General features: G+C 50.2%; 2 protein-coding genes across 34 annotated transcripts in view; one reads left to right on the top strand and one right to left on the bottom strand.

The window, feature by feature from the left end:
* Nucleotides 1-18,480, top strand: part of ST7L (suppression of tumorigenicity 7 like) — a 169,423-nt gene that overhangs the window by 88,532 nt on the left and 62,411 nt on the right. The window lies entirely within an intron of this gene.
* Nucleotides 64-15,681, bottom strand: WNT2B (Wnt family member 2B). 5 transcript variants are annotated; one of them, XM_086391889.1, is made up of 6 exons: nucleotides 14,160-15,220; nucleotides 13,666-13,870; nucleotides 8,075-8,295; nucleotides 6,762-7,039; nucleotides 5,815-6,079; nucleotides 64-925 (listed from the first exon to the last, which is right to left on the bottom strand). In XM_086391889.1, the coding sequence occupies exons 3-6, from the start codon at nucleotides 8,199-8,201 to the stop codon at nucleotides 696-698; spliced, it is 900 nt and encodes a 299-aa protein (XP_086248015.1). In that variant the 5' UTR covers nucleotides 8,202-8,295; nucleotides 13,666-13,870; nucleotides 14,160-15,220; the 3' UTR covers nucleotides 64-695. The 5 variants fall into 5 exon arrangements, with proteins under 5 accessions (XP_086248015.1, XP_086248014.1, XP_086248012.1 ...); XM_086391888.1 differs by lacking the exon at nucleotides 13,666-13,870 and adding an exon at nucleotides 9,723-9,844 and having other exon boundaries at nucleotides 14,160-14,677; XM_086391886.1 differs by having other exon boundaries at nucleotides 13,655-13,870; nucleotides 14,160-14,502.

The raw sequence follows: 18,480 nt of genomic DNA, 5'->3' as shown, positions 1-18,480 counted from the left end.
CAAGGGAGCAAAAGAGGCAGTGCTGGCTGATACAGGTTAAAAAAGAAAGATTGGAAGAGAATGTATGTTTCTATAGTTGTATAATTATTTTTCTCCTACAAAACACAGCAGTTTACAAACAATATGAGCATGAGAATGGAACCTTGTCCACTATGCTAACTCATATCTAGCAATCCCAGGCTCTTGATAATGAAAGAATGTTGCAGAATTTCTTTTGGGGTACCAGGCAGTTAGCTCACACTGACCCGGGGAAGAGATGTGTGGTTTCATCTCTGTCCCATCTACCCTCGACCAGGTAGGAAAAGAAGTTCTCTCCAGGTACCCTTTCTCTTGCGCACACAAGAAGTATCAGGAAGCCAATGCAAGGGAAGGGAAGAATGAGCCTTGACCATGTACTTTAGTGCAACTCATATCACTCTGAAGACTCCTACCTCTTCCACTCTCCCTTCTAGCCTCCAGAGTGGGGAGTCAGGGAGCTGCTCGGTTTTTTTTTTTTTATAATACATCCCCTGTCAACTCCTTCCCAGGGCTAAGGAACCAGCTAGACACCAGAGTCCCTCTGGAGTGTTCTCCAAGTCCTTAAATAGAGGCTGTCGCAGCCCAGGGTTGAGGGTGGAGGAAGGTGTGCATGCAAAGATCTTGTGCTTTTGAATCAGGAGGTTTGAAGTGGAGGGACGAGTGAGGTATTTTTATGTTCAGGTCTGATCCAGCCACTCTGCCTTCTTGGGGGCCTTGCAAGTATGGACGTCCACAGTGTTTCTGCACTCCTTGCACCGCACAGCACAGCACCAGTGGAATTTGCACTCACACTGGGTGACACGGGTAACTCGAGTTGTGTCATACCCTCGGCCGCAGCACATGATTTCACAACCATCTGTCCCTTTAGATGTCTTGCTACAGACTCGGCCTGCAGTGCCTAGGGAACCTGGGTTGGGGAAGAGAGTGAGAACCAAGTTACCTCTTACTGCAGCTGCTCTGGGTTCCCTTACCCACATCCTCATGAGGAAACCATAAAGAATCTCGTTTCCTGAAAATATACCCACTAGCCAAAATGACCATCTTATTGCCCTCTGTACCAGGCCTGTTTCCTCCCACCATCAAGGCTCCCCAAAGACCACTGACTTCTCCTGCAGTGTACTCCCTACCAATACATATCTCCATATTCCCTTCAAAACTTAGCCTGAAAATGTCATAACTGTTAAAGCTGGGTGAAGGTTCTCTACTTGATGTGTGAAATTTTATATAATAAAAAGTTAAAATAAAAAACTTAGCCTATAATTTATCTTTTCTAAGAAGTCTTGCTACAACTTAGTTTATATTTCATTAAGTTGTACTATACGAGAAATTAAAATTAAAAGCATAGGCCTGATGTCAAATTGTCTAGGATTAAAACCCAATTCTACACTTCTTAACTATGAGGTCTAGCAAGTTAGTTAATAGCACCTAACTCAGTAGATGAAGCGTGTGTGTAAAAGTTGCTCAGTTGTGTCTGACTCTTTGTGACCCCATGGACTGTACAGCCCATGGAATTCTCCAGGCCAGAACACTGTAGTGGGTAGCCTTTCCCTTCTCCAGGGGATCTTCCCAACCTAGGCATCAAACCCAGGTCTCCTGCATTGCAGGCAGATTCTTTACCAGCTGAGCCACAAGGGAAGCCCAAGAATATCTGATCATCTGAGGAGACAAACTGATAAGCATTCCTGGCAGGAGGCTTCTCCCTAAGGAATTCCTAAAGAATATCCCTTGCTTTACCCCTTATGGTAGGAACTCTTAAAGGGTATGGATGGTGTTACTCCCCCTGCAGAGAATGCTCACAACCTCATTCTGACTGATTTTTGCCAAAGAGATCCTGCCAACAGATCACAAAATCCTAGAATTTTGGATAGGATGGATCCTAGAGAATATCTACTTTAATCCTTTCCTGGAGATGGGAAAGTGACTAGCCTGGGGGTTCAAAAAGGGTATAATAAATTAACTGGTTTCTATTAGTAGTCTACACAGTCCACTAAATATGGATAGAAAATACTAGTGCTTCTATATTTTTTTATCTCATCAATTTAAAATATCTGCTTTGTATGTTTTATGATGTACATGTTAGTACAGTGAAACAGAGACATAATTCATAAGTAAATATACATGTATTGGAGGTACATGCTCAAATTTTTTTAATCATAGGAGTTTACAAACCAAAACATTAGGGACCACTGCCCTAGAGTGTGGAGTGACTACATCTGCTTTATATGTTTCCTGCTTTACTCCAGGAGTTAGGTCCTAACTCTCTTGTACACCAGAAGCCTCTTCAATACTCTGGAGCTGAGCTGGCCTATGTAGTAGCCATTAGCCAATTGTGATCATTTAGATTTAACTTAATTAAAATTAGGGCTTCCCCAACCTAGATATCCATCAGCAGACGAATGGCTAAGAAAGCTGTGGTACATATACACAATGGAATATTACTCAGTCATTAAAAAGAATGCATTTGATTCAGTTCTAATGAGGTGGATAAAATTGGAGCCTATTATACAGAGCGAAGTAAGTCAGAAAGAAAAACACCAATATAATACATTAACACATATATATGGAATTTAGAAAGATGGTAACAATGACCTTATATGTGAGACAGTGAAAGAGACACAGATGTATAGAACAGCCTTTTAGACTCTGTGGGAGAAGGCGAGGGTGGGATGATTTGAGGGAATAGCATTGAAACATGTATATTATCATATGTGAAATAGATTGCCAGTCCAGGTTCAATGCATGAGACAGGGTGCTCAGAGCTGGTGCACTGGTATGACCCTGAGGGATGGGATGGGGAGGGAGGTGGGAGGGAGGGTCAGAATGGGGAACACATACATGTACACCCTTGGCTGGTTCATGTGGATGTATGGCAAAAACCACCACAATATTGTAATTAGCTTCCAATTAAAAAAAAAAAAAAAACTCATAGAACTAAAAAAAAAAAATTAGGGCTTCCCTGGTGACTCAGTCAGTAAAGAATCTGCCTGCAATTCAGGAGACCTGGGTTCGATCCCTGGGTCGAGAAGGTCCCCTGAAGAAGGAAACGGCAACCCACTCCAGTATTCTTATCTGGAAAATCCCATGGACAGAGGAGCTTGGCGGGCTAAGTTCATGGGGTCACAAAGAGTTGGGATACAATGTAGTGACTAAACCACAGTTAAACGTACATAAATTTTAATACTTAGTTCCTCAGTCACACTAGCTATATTTCAACTGCTTAGTAATCACACATAACTAAATGGCTACTGTATTGAAGAGCACAGATGTCGAGCATTTCTGTCATCACAGAAAGTTCAATAGGACTTACTGCTTTAGAGGGAAATCCTGGATCCATACTCCCTTCTAGGATTACTTGTACCCTTTAAATTCCAGGCCCCACTCTGGGTTTTATGAGATCTAATTTTATGCCTCTGAGAACACCCCACACACATATGAGTCACCTTCCCTCCTGACTCCAAAGATCCTTCTCCAAAGGTGCATTTTAGGATGATAGCATAGGCTTACACCTGGGTGATGTATGACTGTTTCTAGGCATTTATAGAGTAACCCTCTGAATTATGGCACATGGGAAGAAAACAAACTTGGTGATAGGAAATCATGACAGATGACCCCACCCTTATGGCAGAAAGCGAAGAAGAACTAAAGAGCCTCTTGATGAACTTGAAAGAGGACAGTGAAAAAGTTGGCTTAAAACTCAACTTTAAAAAAACTAAGATCATGGCATCTGGTCCCATCACTTCATGGCAAATAGATGGAGAAACCATGGAAACAGTGACAGACTTTATTTTGGGGGGCTCCAAAATCACTGCAGATGGTGACTGCAGCCATGAAATTAAAAGACTCTTACTCCTTGGAAGGAAAGTTATGACCAACTAGACATTGTATTAAAAAGAAGAGACATTACTTTGCCAACAAAGGTCCGTCTAGTCAAGGCTATGGTTTTTTCAGTAGTAGTATATGGATGTGAGAGTTGGACTATAAAGAAAGCTGAGCGCCAAAGAATTAACTCATTTTAACTGTGGTGTTGGAGAAGGCTCTTGAGAGTCCCTTGGACTGCAAGGAGATCCAACCAGTCCATCCTAAAGGAGATCAGTCCTGAATATTCACTGGAAGGACTGATGCTGAAGCTGAAACTCCAATACCTTTGGCCACCTGATGCGAAGAACTGACTCCTTGGAAAAGACCCTGATGCTGGGAAAGACTGAAGGCAGGAGGAGAAGGGGACAACAGAGTATAAGATGGTTGGATGGCATCACCGACTTGATGGACATGAGTTTGAGCAAGCTGATGATGAGTTGGTGATGGATAAGGAAGCCTGGCATGCTGCAGTCCATGGGGTCACAAAAAGTTTGACACGACTGAGTAACTGAACTGAGCTGACAGGAAATCACTAGGGGAATCAGAAGTGCTTCCTAAACCTTTTTTCTCCTGAAAGTGAAAGTGTTAGTCACTCACGTCATTTCTGATGCTTTGCAACCCCATGGACTATAGCCTGCCAGGCTCCTCTGTCCAAGGGATTCTCCAGGCAAGAATACTGGAGTGGATAGCCACTCCCTTCTCCAGCAGATGTTCCCAACCCAGGGACCAAACCTGGGTCTCCTACATTACAGGCAGATTCTTTACAGTCTGAGGCAACAGGGAAGCCTCTGGCACCCTTCAAAGTACACAGGCTACTTTTCTCTGTGACTTGGGTGGAGCTCCACCCTGTTTCCGTGCCCACTTTTGCTCCTAGCCAATTGCCTGTCCAGGAATGACAGTGATAGGTGAACACAAATAGTGTGGAAGACAGCTAAGGTTTTGGCTTCCCCTTACTGAAGTCCTGACTGCTGATACTGCAGAGATGAGCCTGAGAGCCGTAAGAATAACCAGGGGAAGAGCAGTTCTGTTCCACTGCAGGTTGTACTTAGTTTAACCCACCTGAACCTGAAATACAAGCCATGAGGGTGACTTCCAGTTTTCTAGGGGAATACTGCATCACCTTCAGCATTCCCAAGAATTCCACCACAAATATATGGAACAGATTAAAAAATGATTTACTGCTTTCTGCTGACGGTCAGCCATTGGTAGGGATCTCCTCTCTTCTTGCTTCCCCAATTCCATTTTTGAATTTTCAGTGGCAGCACATTGGATAAGCTCTCTCGGGGTCACTCATGGTCTACTTCCAACCTATCTTTCTACCTTTAATCTCCCCTACCCCAAACCTTACTCAGTCAACTTAACCTGCATTCTGCTTGTGGAACAGATCATGTGCTTTTCTACCTACCATTCTACTCATGTGTAGAGAATATCTGCCTACCGTCCTCTCTATCTATCCAGATAATCTCCACACTTCAAGAAACAACTTAAATGCAACATTTTCAAATAAACTTTTTTTGCTCTCTTTTGCAGTTGCATTGTCTACCTATTATCTCTCATTTCTTTAGCTAAATTGTAAAGAGCCAAAACTCGGTCTGCATCTTATGCCTCTGCATAGCCCATACATTAGCTTGGTACTGAAATGGGCGAATCATTCAAACATTCACCAAGCAATAACTACTGTATCCCAGATGCTGGGAATGTAAAGGAGTGGTAGATGACCTCAGGTCTCAGGGAGCTCACTGTCCTCTCCTCTCTAGGCATCTGTGAGCCTGGCAGACCGAGGCATAAATCAAAAATCTTATTACAAGATTATTCTCACATCTGACTGACTCCTCCAACTTCCATCCCTAACTCCTGACGCTGAATGGACCATGGTTAACTACAGGTGCCTGCACTAAGACCTGGGGCTCCATGTCCCTACCTGCTTTCTTTACTCACCTGCAGCCTTGTCCAAGACACAGTAGTCTGGGGAGTTGTCAAAGTAGACCAGGTCAGTCCGGGTAGCACGGCGATAGCCTTGGCGAGCTGCCGTGAAGTTTGCGCCATCCTGGGTGGCCGTTACTTGCACAGCCCCGTCATAGCGCCGCCGCAGGTAATCACCTGTGCGGCGGAAATCTGAGAGTGCACGCCAGCAGGTGCGCAGAGTACAGGAGCCACTCACGCCATGGCACTTACACTCCAGCTTCAGAAACCGCCGCACAGCCTGGAAGGTGGGGACGCAGTGAAGGGAAAAGCAGTCAGGATACTTTGGGGTCATCCCTAGGACTAAAAGCATGAGTGCCCTGAGGTCTGCTGGCCCTGGTTGGCTGGTGCAGCCATTGGTTCTTCTGTTCTCTCCCCAATCAGATCACACCCATTCTTCCTGACCAGATTCTTCCAGGAAACCTTCCTAGACCAACAGTGCTTTTATTTTCATGAAAGCCCATTTGAACGTTCAAGCCCCAGGATTCTGTTCATAGCTATGGCACATCCTCTATTTTTCTTATGTTTCAGAGTTCAAGGTCCAATGCCTTCTGCTTTTGTGGCATGTCATTTTCCAGCACAGTGCTAGGCATATAGGTGGTGCCCAAAGGCCAGAGCACTGACTGGAATAAGCTCTAATCCTCCTCAGACTTTAGGAGGTGATTCTTTTCTTTCTTTAAAAGTTATTTCCCTTCTTTCCTCCACCTTTCCTTAATTCCCACCTATGTGAAGACTTGATGCTCCAGGTTGAACCTTGGCATTCCCTAAGGTCCCCAGCATTTACTGCTCCTCTTCCAAGGGTTGGGGCTTTTGGAGGTAATCCAGAAGCCTTCAGCCCTTCTACCTTCACATTCACTCCATGATCATAGGTACTGGCCACCCCCAGCAAATACGAATGTACATGCACAGACGTGAGTACTGACCGTGCGACCACAGCGATTGTTATGTAAGTTCATGAGAGCCCGGGCATCCTTAAGCCTCTTCTCCTTGGCATCCACGAAGGCTTTGGCAAAGCGAACACCATAGTGTATGTTGTCACTGCAGCCACCCCAGTCAAAGTCCCCACGTTGGTCATGGTGTCGGCCACGGGTATAGGGGTCACAACTGCACACACTCAGTTCACCCTGGCTACAGGCACGAGTGATAGCATGGACCACCCCTGCTGATGAGATGGCGTATACAAATGCTGCCTCCCGGCTACCTAGAGAGATAAGGAGAAGTATGTTTCAGCAAAGAGGCCCATGTCTGTCTCCTTCTTCAGCCCACACAACCTCCAACTCTAAAACCTCTTTTCCTCTTCTTTCCCAGGGAAACCCCTATACTTCCTTTATTCAGAGTACCCTTCCCTTCCGAGAATGTTCCCCAGAGTGTCTACTCCCTTCCCCTCAGCCCTCACAGCTCTCTATCTACTTCTTTGTACATCTGACCTCTTGGGCTGACCTGTACTCCTGCTTCCTTCCAAACTCCCTGGGTCCAGCCATTGAAAACTTTCACAGTGAATCATTGCCTCCCACTGAGTGCCAACCCCTGCTTAGCAAAGTCAGCCTCAGTCCACATTCCAGGCCTTTTCAGGCCCACTCTGCTGGACAGTTCCCCTACAATGGAGCCCCCAGCCCAGGGGTCATCCTATTTGAAGAGAGAGGCTACTTTCTCCAGCCAGCTTTCTTCCTTCCCTCTCTTGGGGACTGATGAATCATCACTCTTGTCCCTCTGACACCTCCAGATTCTCATCTCATTCCCTTTCTCTCCTAGTTTACTGTTTAGCTCTGCTTAGCTCTTTTGCTGAGCCAAGTCCAAGCCGCTGACTTCCCAAATATTTACATATCACCTTTCTGTTTATCTCTTGCTCCCATTACTATAATGTTGGGAGTGTTGGGCTGAGGGCAGTGATGGTGTTGGTAAGAACAGAGCAGCCATTTCCAGTCCTCAGTCTTACAGATCATGGATGGAAGTCTGAAGGCTAGGGGATTGGGGAAGGAAGGAAAAGGTGGATGGAGGATGGAGGTACCAGAGAATGCTGTTGCTCTGACCCGTCATCCTGGAACCCTGGGATTTAGAAGGGCCACTGACTACATATCAAAGGTACTAAGGGTCTGTTTCCAACTGTATGCTGGGCTCTGCCCACAGTTTTTACCCTTAATCATGAGGCAGAATGTAGGAAAGAGGCACTCCACCCACTACCCACTCACCACCCCAACCAAGCACAGAAAGAGAAGGAACTGGAAGAAGCCCCTACTTCTGAGCATGACACGGCCAAAGACAGTGTGGTCCCGGTCCAGGGTGGTGCAGTTCCAGCGATGATGGCGGAACTGGTGCTGACACTCTCTTATCCACTCTCGGGCACCCTCACCCACGGAGCGCATGATGTCTGGGTAACGCTGGCACAGCTGCCGCTGCCGGCTCACCAGCCCAGGGATATTGTCACAGATCACACGGGCCCCTAGTGCCCCGATGTACCTGCAAGGTGGAGAGGGCCCTGTCAGAGCATCTGGCTTTATTCTGCAATCCAGAGGTGGGGGGTGGGGTGAGGGGGAGTAAGGAGGGGAAAGGTTTGGCATTCAGACCTTTAGAGCTTCCTTCCCCCTCCTCCAACCCATATTTCCCAAGGCCTCAGGGAAGAACCAATCCCCACAAGCCTTCAAGAAATAATCTGTTTCAGAGAGAGTAATTGAGTGGTCTCCCACCATCACCAGTTCCCCAGCCAAAAACCAAAGGGACACACACTCCCAAAACACAGGCCAGGCGTGTGTCACATACACAGAAGCTATGGGCATGTCACACAAACCCCATTGCCTGTTTATCTAATCAACGTTAAGAGCCTCATGGAAAAATAACAGAATTAGTATCTGAGACAGCATTATTACACCCACATGTCAGAGGCATGTCCTACATAACTGGTTCATAAAGCATGGTTTGGGGGAAGAAGGATGGAGGTGGGGAGGGGTCAGTGGGAAGACAGATAAGTGGCAGTTCTGAGTGATGTTTACAGCCCCAGTCAGACCCATATAGCTAAAAGTCCTCATTCCCAATGGTGAGGTGTGGGAAGGAAGACCCCCATGCCACTCTTCCCCATACCCTTTACTTCTATGTCCCATGACCTTTCTTAACTATGAGTCTTTCAAAATCATCCTTCCCGATTTATAGGGCATAATGTCCTGGATGAATCTGCATGGGCAGAGGGCTATTTGCAGTGGGAAACCAAAGGCCAAGATTAAGCAACAGAGTGACACTCCCCATATCCCAGACCCCAGTCTGCCTAGGTGAATAATTATAAGAAGACCAATTAGATTAGGAGACCTACTAAAAGATATGTGGGTTGCTACAGTCATTCTTAATTTTCTCAAGGAAGTGTTTTTTCTTCATTCAAACACAGTTAGCCCTGGACTCCACCACAAGCCTCAGGAAGAACATTTCAGAGAGAAGGCAGGAGTTCATCATCACCTTTTCTCCCCACAAGGCCATCAAATGAGATCTGACCCATACACTCATTTCCCACCCCCTTTCTCGGTTTCCAGCACCCAGCACCGCCCTTGATTTGCTGGGAATTCCTTATTCTCCTGTCCTAACACATCCAGGGATGCCTTCATGCCCCTTTTCTGCACAGGTGGGGGCCCTGGAGGGTTGTTGCTGCTACAGACAGAAAAGATTTGATTTGAGCTGTGAATGAGCCTGTGGTTTGGGAAAGGCCCCAGAATGGGCCTAGAAGTGGGTGAGGAGAAGGGAGGGCAGCCAGAGGGGAGAGGGAAAAGCTGGACTGCCCTGGGCTCTGTGTCCTCTGCAACACTCCCCCCTCCCCCTGCACTCGCAAACCCAGCCCTCACCCACAGACTGGATCACCACTGGTGACACCAACTCAAACAAACACAAGGAGGGCTGATGCTTGCCTCTTCTGGAACTCAGCAGGGCTGATGGGGCCCATCTGTCCCAGGGAGGGGTGAGAGGGCTGGTCCACAACTAGCAAATCCCATGGAATCAGCGTCCCCAGCACTGTCCATCAGGGCAACAGCTTCCAGGAACAAACAAAATAAACACCCTGGTCTGGGCCAGGCCGGAAAGGGCTGCCTGACGCACAGCCGGGAGTTACACCCACTGCCGCAGTGCTTTGTTTGGAGAATCAAGACCGTTGGAGTTGGAGCCTGTCCCTGTCTCACCACCATTCTGCTTTCCCAGTTCAGCCCTGAGTACTGCTCTAGGCAATGGGTGTTTGTTTTTTTAACTGGGGCTTGGGAAGAGGGGGGTTGGACGGGAATGAGAGACCAGTAATCCAGCCCTCATGAGACAGTCTGGAGTAGGGCAGGCCAAACTCTGGTAAAAAGTCCTTCCTGTGGTCTAACTGAACTCCATTCTGCTGCAGCCCACATTGGTCCTTCCTCGTTACATCCTCGATGAGCGTGGGAATATCTGCTCAGTATCTCCTATGGGAAGATAATTTCCTCTACTACACTCTTACTCCACCAAGTAGCTGCTTCGAGAACATGCAGACCAGGGCTTCCAATGGTCAACACCTTGTAATCAGTGTGGGGGCCTCCAGTAAAGCAGCGTGAGGTCCACCCACCCCATCTTCCTCTAAATTCAGCACGTGCCTACAAGATGCCGACCATGTGCCAAGCACTAAGTTCAGCTGTTAGGGGCACAAAGATATTTAAGGCGTCTCCCAGCTGATGAGCCAGTAGAAATGCCCCCGACTCTAGCTCCGTTCCCCTTCCAGAAGTTTTTACTTTTTTCTCAGCTTCCTGCTCCAGAATGCTCTCTTTGCCTGCCTTTGACCAGTTCCTATCCCTTCCTTTGACAAAGTGACTACTCTACTCTAGCTCCTTGCTACTCAAAGTGTGGTTCCCCAGAACAGCAGCATTAGCATCTCCTGGGAACCTGTTAGAAATGCAGTGCCTCAGGCCCCATTCCAGGCCTACTGAACTGACATTTTACCAACATCCCCAGGTGATTAGGACATGCTGCTCTTTGAAGGCAGGGATTTGTATTTGTTTTGTTCACTTCAGTATCTCCAGTACCTTGAACAATGTCTGGCACAAAACAGGTACTCAATAACTATTTGTTGAATAAAACAAAACCTTGACTGCTCTGATTTATTCCCCAACTCCATACTCCTCCTGGCTAGCCATAAGCATCATTTCAATTACAGCTTTACTCCTTGTTGACACTGCAGATGTTTTAAGCTTGTATCTTTTTAATGAGGCCAGGGATCCTCTTTTTGTTTACTTCCTTTCTTTTACAGTCCTTAGTGTATGTACATGGTTTAGCCCAGCCCATATTGGACTTTGAACACAAGGATAAAACTATTATCCTCCCTGAATATCTTAAGACAGTATCATTTATATGATACTTGGCAGTTCACAAAACATTTTCTACACAAAAATCCTATGAGAGCGAGCTCCACTTTACAGGTGAAGAAACTGAGGTCTGGGAGATGAACAATACTCAGCGCTGCCCATCAGGGCTAGTCAAGGGAGAACTGGGTGAACCACGGCCGACGGACTCCAAAGTCCAAGCTTATTTTCAGTTCCAAGCATAAGAGAGGCACACAGTGCTTAACCAGGCATAGACCAATCAGGCTCCAAAACTGGTATGAACTTGAATTTCTTCCTCTGCCCCTCCTATCCTTCAGTTTCTTCGTATGTGAAACGGGGATCATATTATCTGTCTTGCTGTATTATTTTAGGAATTGAAGAAGATTGTGCTTATAGGCGTTTGGCCATGGTATCAGGAACTTAGGAAGGGATCATTAAATAGCAGTTGTTGATAACTAATGTTAATGTTGGGGAATTCCCCAGGGGTGGGGAGGGTGCAGGTTGGGGAACTGAGATCCCAGAAGCCTGGTGGCAAGGCCCCCCCAAAAAAACACCCAATAATATTAATGTCACGATACCACTTTGTTCCTCTTTCTGTAAACCACAGTCCTGAATACAGTCCTGCTCTTTTGATTCTTGACATCCAAGCCCCTGCAGAATACAGACTAGTACAGGCAGGCACATGCCAGGAGACCCCCATTTCTTGTTCTGTTTTTCTTGGTTAGAAAAGACCATCCGTTTCCTCCTCCACTTAAAGATCAGAAGAGGAAGGGAGTGGTTGGAGAGTAAGGGGAAGGGCTGTAAGGAAGATCAGATTGTTAACTAGTGATACTGATGACATTCTGCTCCTGAGTGGAACATGGATACACACAGAGTCAACAGGCGTCCATCTCTTCACAGGGTTGTACAGAATATCAATCTAGCTGATTTTTTTTTTTCCTAAGGGAAAGAGAGAATCACCTTGGGGGCCTGACCTGCCTTTGGAAAGCAGCTCTCTACTTTATCCCAGAAGTGATGACTACTGAGGCAGGCATCTGGGGCCTGCAGCTATGACCCCTATGAGGCAAGCAGACTGAAATCACCTCGCACTCACTGCCCATCCCTGTTGCTGCCTTCCTCCATTTCACAGGGACTGCTGAATACCTCTGTATCACCCACTCATCTGCTTCCCTCCCTCCCTAGCTAGCTCTTTCACCCAGGAGTTTTTCCAAAATCTTTAATATGAACCACATGGGGGGAGAGTAATAGAGGGAGAAAGGAAAAGAGAGGGTAGCTAAGGGGACAAAATGGGGGCTCGGAAGAGCCCCAGTTAGATCTTTAGGAGCTGCTTAACCAGGATGCTGAAATTACCAGGGTGACACTTCCTCACCTAAACAGCAAGTGGACCAAGGCTGCCTCCCAAATTGGTAAGAAGCAGTCAAGGGTCCCTAAAAGCAAACTGTTATCCGGGATGGATAAAGATGCACAGTGACCACTTCATTCTCTGTCTACAAGCCCACTGAAGCCAAAACCGAGCCCATGAAAGTAAAGGGTGGCTTTGATCTCACACAGACCTTTGAAGGGCTTTTCTCCTCATCCCCTTCTTCCTTTTCCTTTTCTAAAAGAATGTTTCAAGCCAGATGTAAGATATGGGCCTCCCTGCTCCCCCATCCAGAACCCCTCTCCTTGCCTTCCCCAACACTGCAGAGATAAAAAAGATCCCAAGGAGAGATTTTTCTGAAACAGGAAAACAGGGAGGGGGGCAGGGTGGGAGAAGATGGGGATGGAGAAAGACACATCTTGAAATGATAGGAATCTGCGGCCCAAGCTCGCTGGCCCTTCAGCCAGCTACCCCTCACCCTTCTTCAGCCAAGATTCCAAATCCAGAGAGAAGCCACAGGGTGCAAGGGGAAAAGAGACCACACTCTGTGGAGGAGGTGGAGGTCTGAGGGGAGGGGCAGAGTAAGGAAAGGAAGGCGGGCACTGCATGGGTAGAGAGGGGTAACAGCCCAGTCCAAGAGGCCAGTTTAATTGGGGGGCGAAGAGGAAAGACAAGACTACTGAGTCATTTCTCAGTCCCACTCTCCCCCTGCTCAGCCCCTAGGAGGTGGGGGAGGAGACAGAACAGCTCAGTTCTGGGAGAAAAAGATGGGTGCCGTCTAGACTGGGTGGGGGAGGGAGAGAAGAACAGATACCCAGTGGATTCATAATTCCTTCTGCCTCATTTGCCCTCATGTGAAATGCCTGGTGTCTAAGGCCTGCAAGAAATCTGAGGAGAGGATCTCTTAATGTTTTGAGACTCTAGAAGCCTCTAGTTCTTAGAGAGGAAAAGATGGGAGATGGGCCCATCTAGGGAAGAAAAAGGAGGCAGAGAAGGAGATATGAAGTGAGATTCTCAAAACAGAGGCTGAAGACAAAATGTCTCAAGTATGCAAACCCAAGTAATCTGTTTGTTTTAGTTGTGGGAGTTAATGGGGTAGTTTTTGCCTTAATTCCATTTCTAAACCTTGCGCTGGGTACCGCTGCCTCACCCGAGCCTTACTGCGTGGTGGGGTGAGGGTCGACCAACGAGAGGCTCTCCGAGCTTGCCAGCTGCCTCTTTCTCCACCTCCCGAGGGCAGGCGGGGGACAACCTCAGGGGATCAGAGAGTTCTCTTGGACGGCCTCCGCGGCCCCAGATGGGCGACTGGTTTCTTGAATCCATCCTGAGAAACTCGTAAGGTAGCTTTTGCCCTATGAGAACTGAGCTGAAATAGAGAAGGTCTGAGAAGCCTCGATTACCCCGCGTCCCTGCTCCAAATACTTAGCGCCTTCATCACCGGACGGGGAAGGAGCAGCGCCACCTTACCCACTCCCCATACCCCTGCGCCCCTTGGCGACTTCAGTGACAGTTGAGCCCGGATCGTCTCTAATTCCCGTTACAGCGACAACCTGGTCTCCTGAGCAGCGGGGGCCGGGAGCTGTATATTCCCTTTGGGCGCGTCTGGCCTCTTTAACCCAGTACCTCACCCTCCCAACCCCGAGAGCCACACTCACCACCAGGACGTGTCTACGCGGGCCGGCAGCGTCAGCAGCAGTAGCAGCAACAGAAGGCAGGCAAGACTTAGGCGGGCCGAAGCCCGAGAGCCGTCGGGGGCCGTGGGTCTGGGAGCGGACTCGGGGACAGGGGCGCTAACGCGTCGAGGGGGTAGCTGCGCGGCTTCCTCCGCACCACCCGGCCTCAGCATAGCTCCCCGAAGACTCCCGCCACGCGGCCCGGAGGGGCGTGGACGGGGCACCGGCTGAGGGTACTCAGGCTGCTCCTACTTCACCCCCCTGGGGGGCCATAAGGCTCGCCGCCGGCCGGGGACCCAAGGGCACCTAAGGTCCAGGAGCCGGGGCGCCAGGTCCCGGAGAGGGGCGCAGGGAGCGGTATCTGGAAGCCGACGACACCGCGCCGAACTCGGGATCTGGGGCGAGCTGCCCAGGCAGGGATGCGGTGTCAGGGGGTCGGCGGCGCGGAGTGGGGCTGCGGACAGAGTGTGCGGACAGCCCCTCCGGCCGCGGGCTCTCATTGGACGGCGCGGGGCGGGGCCGAAGCCCCGGACACGCGCGGCCCTCAGGGCGGCTCCGCCCGCGCCAGCTCCCGGCGCTCCGCGGCGCCCTAGGTGTGGCGGCCGCCTCCGCCCCTCGGCGCCCCTAGCACCGCGCCGCGCCCCCACCTGCTCGGGACTGACTGGGCGCAGTGGCGCCCTTCTGCGCCCGGAGCACCCAGTCCCTGCCCACGCCGCGCCACCGGGTCCTAGCGCCCTGCATTCGGCAACCCCAGCCTCCGTGGGTGATGGCCAGGGGGGCCGGGTGAGGGGAGCTGCAGACACTTTCCCCTACAGTCATCTAAACTACAGTGACACTGGAGTGAGCCACAGAGGACTTGGTCATTTCCTCGGGTTTTCTCTCCCTCCGTTCTTGCGCTTCTGTGAAATGGGTAGAAGCTCTGCAGCGGGGAGTTGCGGGAGAATCTTGATTCCCTTTCCAACGCCGTCAACGCGAGCGCCACCGGCGCCGACCTCAGGTAGGGCTTCTCTCATCGACCACCCGCTGCCCCTGGTTCTCTCTCTCTTTCACACACACACACACACACACACACACACACACACACACAGCCGACTTCAGATAGGGGCTTCTCTTGTCGACAACCCGCTGCCCCTGGTATACACACACACACACACACAGCGTTTAGACATAGGTTCCCCCCAACACACCCACACCCCCACACCCCGTTTAGACACAGGTCCCGCCTGCCGGCTGGCGATGACCAAAACCAAGAAGCACACCTGCGGGCCGGACGCGAACTCCCAGCCCTTTGCTGCTAGGGTTCAGCACAGCTCAGTCTCTCCCAGCTCTCCCGAAGCTTCGGTCCCCCACCCCTTCGGGCGGGGCTGCGAGTACGAGAGAATCAGAAACAGCTGGGCGGCTTTCCCGAACCAGAGGCCAGGGTGGGGGTCCTGCTGAGAGAGTGGGAGCCCCGGAGCCATTTCTCTCCTTCGCCTTTCCACCCTTCCTCCTCCCCACTGCTCCCTTCCTTCCTCCCCCCTCCCCGCCCCCCGTCAGCCCCCCAGCAGCCTGGAGGCGTGGTAAATTGTGAAGGGCTTGGGGGGCTGGCAGCTGTAGAAACTGACCCCCTCCTTCCCTCTGCGCTTCTTAGGTTGGCAGGTAGAGCTTCTGGAGACAGGGTGGCCCTTACTGAGACCTAAAAATTTTTTTGAAAAACCCTGGATCTTCCGACTTCCAGAGTACACCTGGGGTCTGGCCCCAATCGCTTCTCCAGCCTCAGTTTCTCCTGCCTAGCCCCTCATTCCCAGGTGTCTTTCATGCCTCTCTCCGTGATTTATCTAAACTATAAAGCCCTGGTGTAAACAACGCGCTGGAAACTGCCCAGCCCCTTCAACCCCAAACTCATTGTCAGTTCTTGGTTGTGGGGGGGAAGGGGGGTCGGTGTTAGAGACTCCGGAGTGTGAGCGGACAGGGCACAGCTGGCTGCAGAGAGGCTGCAGACATCCCAGAGGCAGACATGAGGGAGAAGGGCTCAGGGAGACCTTTATCCCCTCTCCCCATCTCTCACCCCTTCACCTCACTTTCTGCGGCAGGGGGCGGAGTGAGTTCATTAATTCAGCAAATATTTATTCCCTACCATGTGCCAGACTGTGCTAGGCACATCAGTGAAACAAAGCAAAATGAACAATGTCTGCCTGTATGTAGTTTCACTTATATTGGAAGAAGATCGACAATAACCAGTAAACATCATAAGTAAAACATATAGCATGTTAGAAAGTGATAAGTAGAGGGGGAATCAAGAGTTGTTCAGGGTAGACCCCATTAAGGGGACATTCAAAGCCTCATGCAACAGAGAAGATGCCCACCCCTGGGGGGAGGTAGGAAATGGGGGCTGGACAGGAATTGGATGGGAGTGAGCGAGGGGTGAATACAGAGCCCAGGCAGGGTCTGCATGCTAGCCACATTCATCCCTGCCAACCGACCCGTCCCCTCTCTTCTCTCTCTCAGTCTGGGAAGCTCCAGTTCATCCTTCTGTTTCCCCGAAAAGAAGCCAACTCTGTACTGAGCTTCCCTGAGAGGGGCAGGTGAAAGAGGAGTAGGCCCAGGCTCTGTCCTGTGGAGACCCCTTTCCTTCCACCCTTCTTTCACCTCCTCCCAGCCCAGCCCCACCCTGATGCTGGGCAGCAGTCTCAAGCTCTGCAAGCTCTGGCAGCCTCTCCTAGACTCCCCTGTGTGCGGAGGCCTGGGTGTGACTCTGGCCCTGTGTTTATTTCTACATATGGGCCTGAAGTTGTGGGGTGGGGAACTGGAGATGACCACATCAGCCCTAACCTTGGGTGGACTCGCCCACATGGGTCCCAAACTCACTTACGAGGCCCCTTCTTTGGCTTCAGCTGTCTTCATAGTCAAGTGGGACCGTGTCTTGGCACAATATAGATGCTCAACTATTAAAGCATATTGCTGAACTGAGGGGGGCCCCAGAAACATCAGCAGCTCCAAGAGGGAGGGAAGTGGGTGAGGGGACAAGACGTTCCCCCAGTGCTTACAGGCTACCTCTGCCCTAGAGTGGACAACCAGGATAGGGCTTCGCTCCTTCTTCTCCCTCCTCCCCTCTGAGCCCCTAGCTCCCCAGGAGGAACCCCAGGCTGCAGGAGCCAGCTGACTGCAAGAGCTGCACTCAGCCACTTAACTAGAGAACAAATACGGAGTCAGAGAAGAGGTTTTCTGGGATCTGCCACTTTGGAGTTCAAATCTCAAAATAAACTTCCAGTCTCAAGGTCCTAGACTCTACTGGAGAGCTCAGCTCCTCACGCAAGGGCCTGTTGTGGGGCTTCCAGGCAGAGGGTCAAGGCCAGAGGCTCAGGCTAGCGCCTGACCTGCTCCTCCCTCCCACCCCCCACCCCTACTCCACCACAATGGGAGCCAGGGGAGGAGTCACCAACTTGGGAGTCAAGTTCTGCTCTACAGGGTCCTGCCTGGAGTCAGGTCACTCACTGAGGTCCTGCTGTGCTGTGTGCCCAGCCTGGCCAGGGCCTCCTAAATGACACCAAAGGAGTGAAAGGGTCTTACCCCCAGGGTATTTTCAGGCAAATACAATAAAGTCACCTGAGGCCTCCGATGCTGGGCTTTCACTGCTGACCTCCCCTTTCCCCAGGCCTCTAGATTCCCTGGGGCCTCCAACAGGACTGCTTCCACCAGGCTGGCAAAGCCGAACTTTTCTCCTCCCTCAAGGTGCACCAGAGCCTCCTGCCCTCTCTAAAGTGGGTGCCCCATAGAAAAGGGTCTCCCTCACCCCTGTACCTTACCCCCTGCGCCACTTCCCCCAGGGGGCCACTCAGAGCTAAGTGAGTAGTCCCTCTATTCTCAGCTGTGTGTGGCTGAATGATTTTAAATTTTGACTGGCCCTTGGATGGGAGAGGAGATGAGCTAAGGGGAGCTAGGGTGTGAGTAAACAGCTCTTTCTCCACCCAGGCCTGTCCCCCATAAAGGCCCCCCTTCCCTGGGCCCCTTTGGCGATGACCTTCTCTCTTTCCCCGTGGGTGGGAGGTGGTGTGGATGGTAACGAGCAGAGAGAAAGGCCGAGAAGGGGCTGGGGGGAGGTTTGGATAGGAGTCAAGGAATTCCTGAGCCTGCTGCTTGCACAAGGGGCCCTGAGACGCCTTTCCTGATATTTCTTTGCAAACCTAGGCAAATCTCATTTGAAATGGGGCCAGGTTCACCCAGGCCCCTAGTGCCCCTCCCCTATTTCTTCCTCTCCAGCCACCCCAGGCAGGTGTCTGGGGAAGAGTGGGGAGCTTGGGAAGAACCCAGGGGCTGTTAAGGG

The sequence above is a fragment of the Bos grunniens genome, chromosome 3, assembly GCF_055505025.1.
Source record: "Bos grunniens cultivar Pamir isolate PY7600 chromosome 3, Bosgru_T2T1.0, whole genome shotgun sequence".
NCBI classification, from domain to species: Eukaryota; Metazoa; Chordata; class Mammalia; order Artiodactyla; family Bovidae; genus Bos; species Bos grunniens.
The sequence above is the reverse complement of the archived record's forward strand: the minus strand, read 5'-3'. Positions and strand labels throughout refer to the sequence as shown.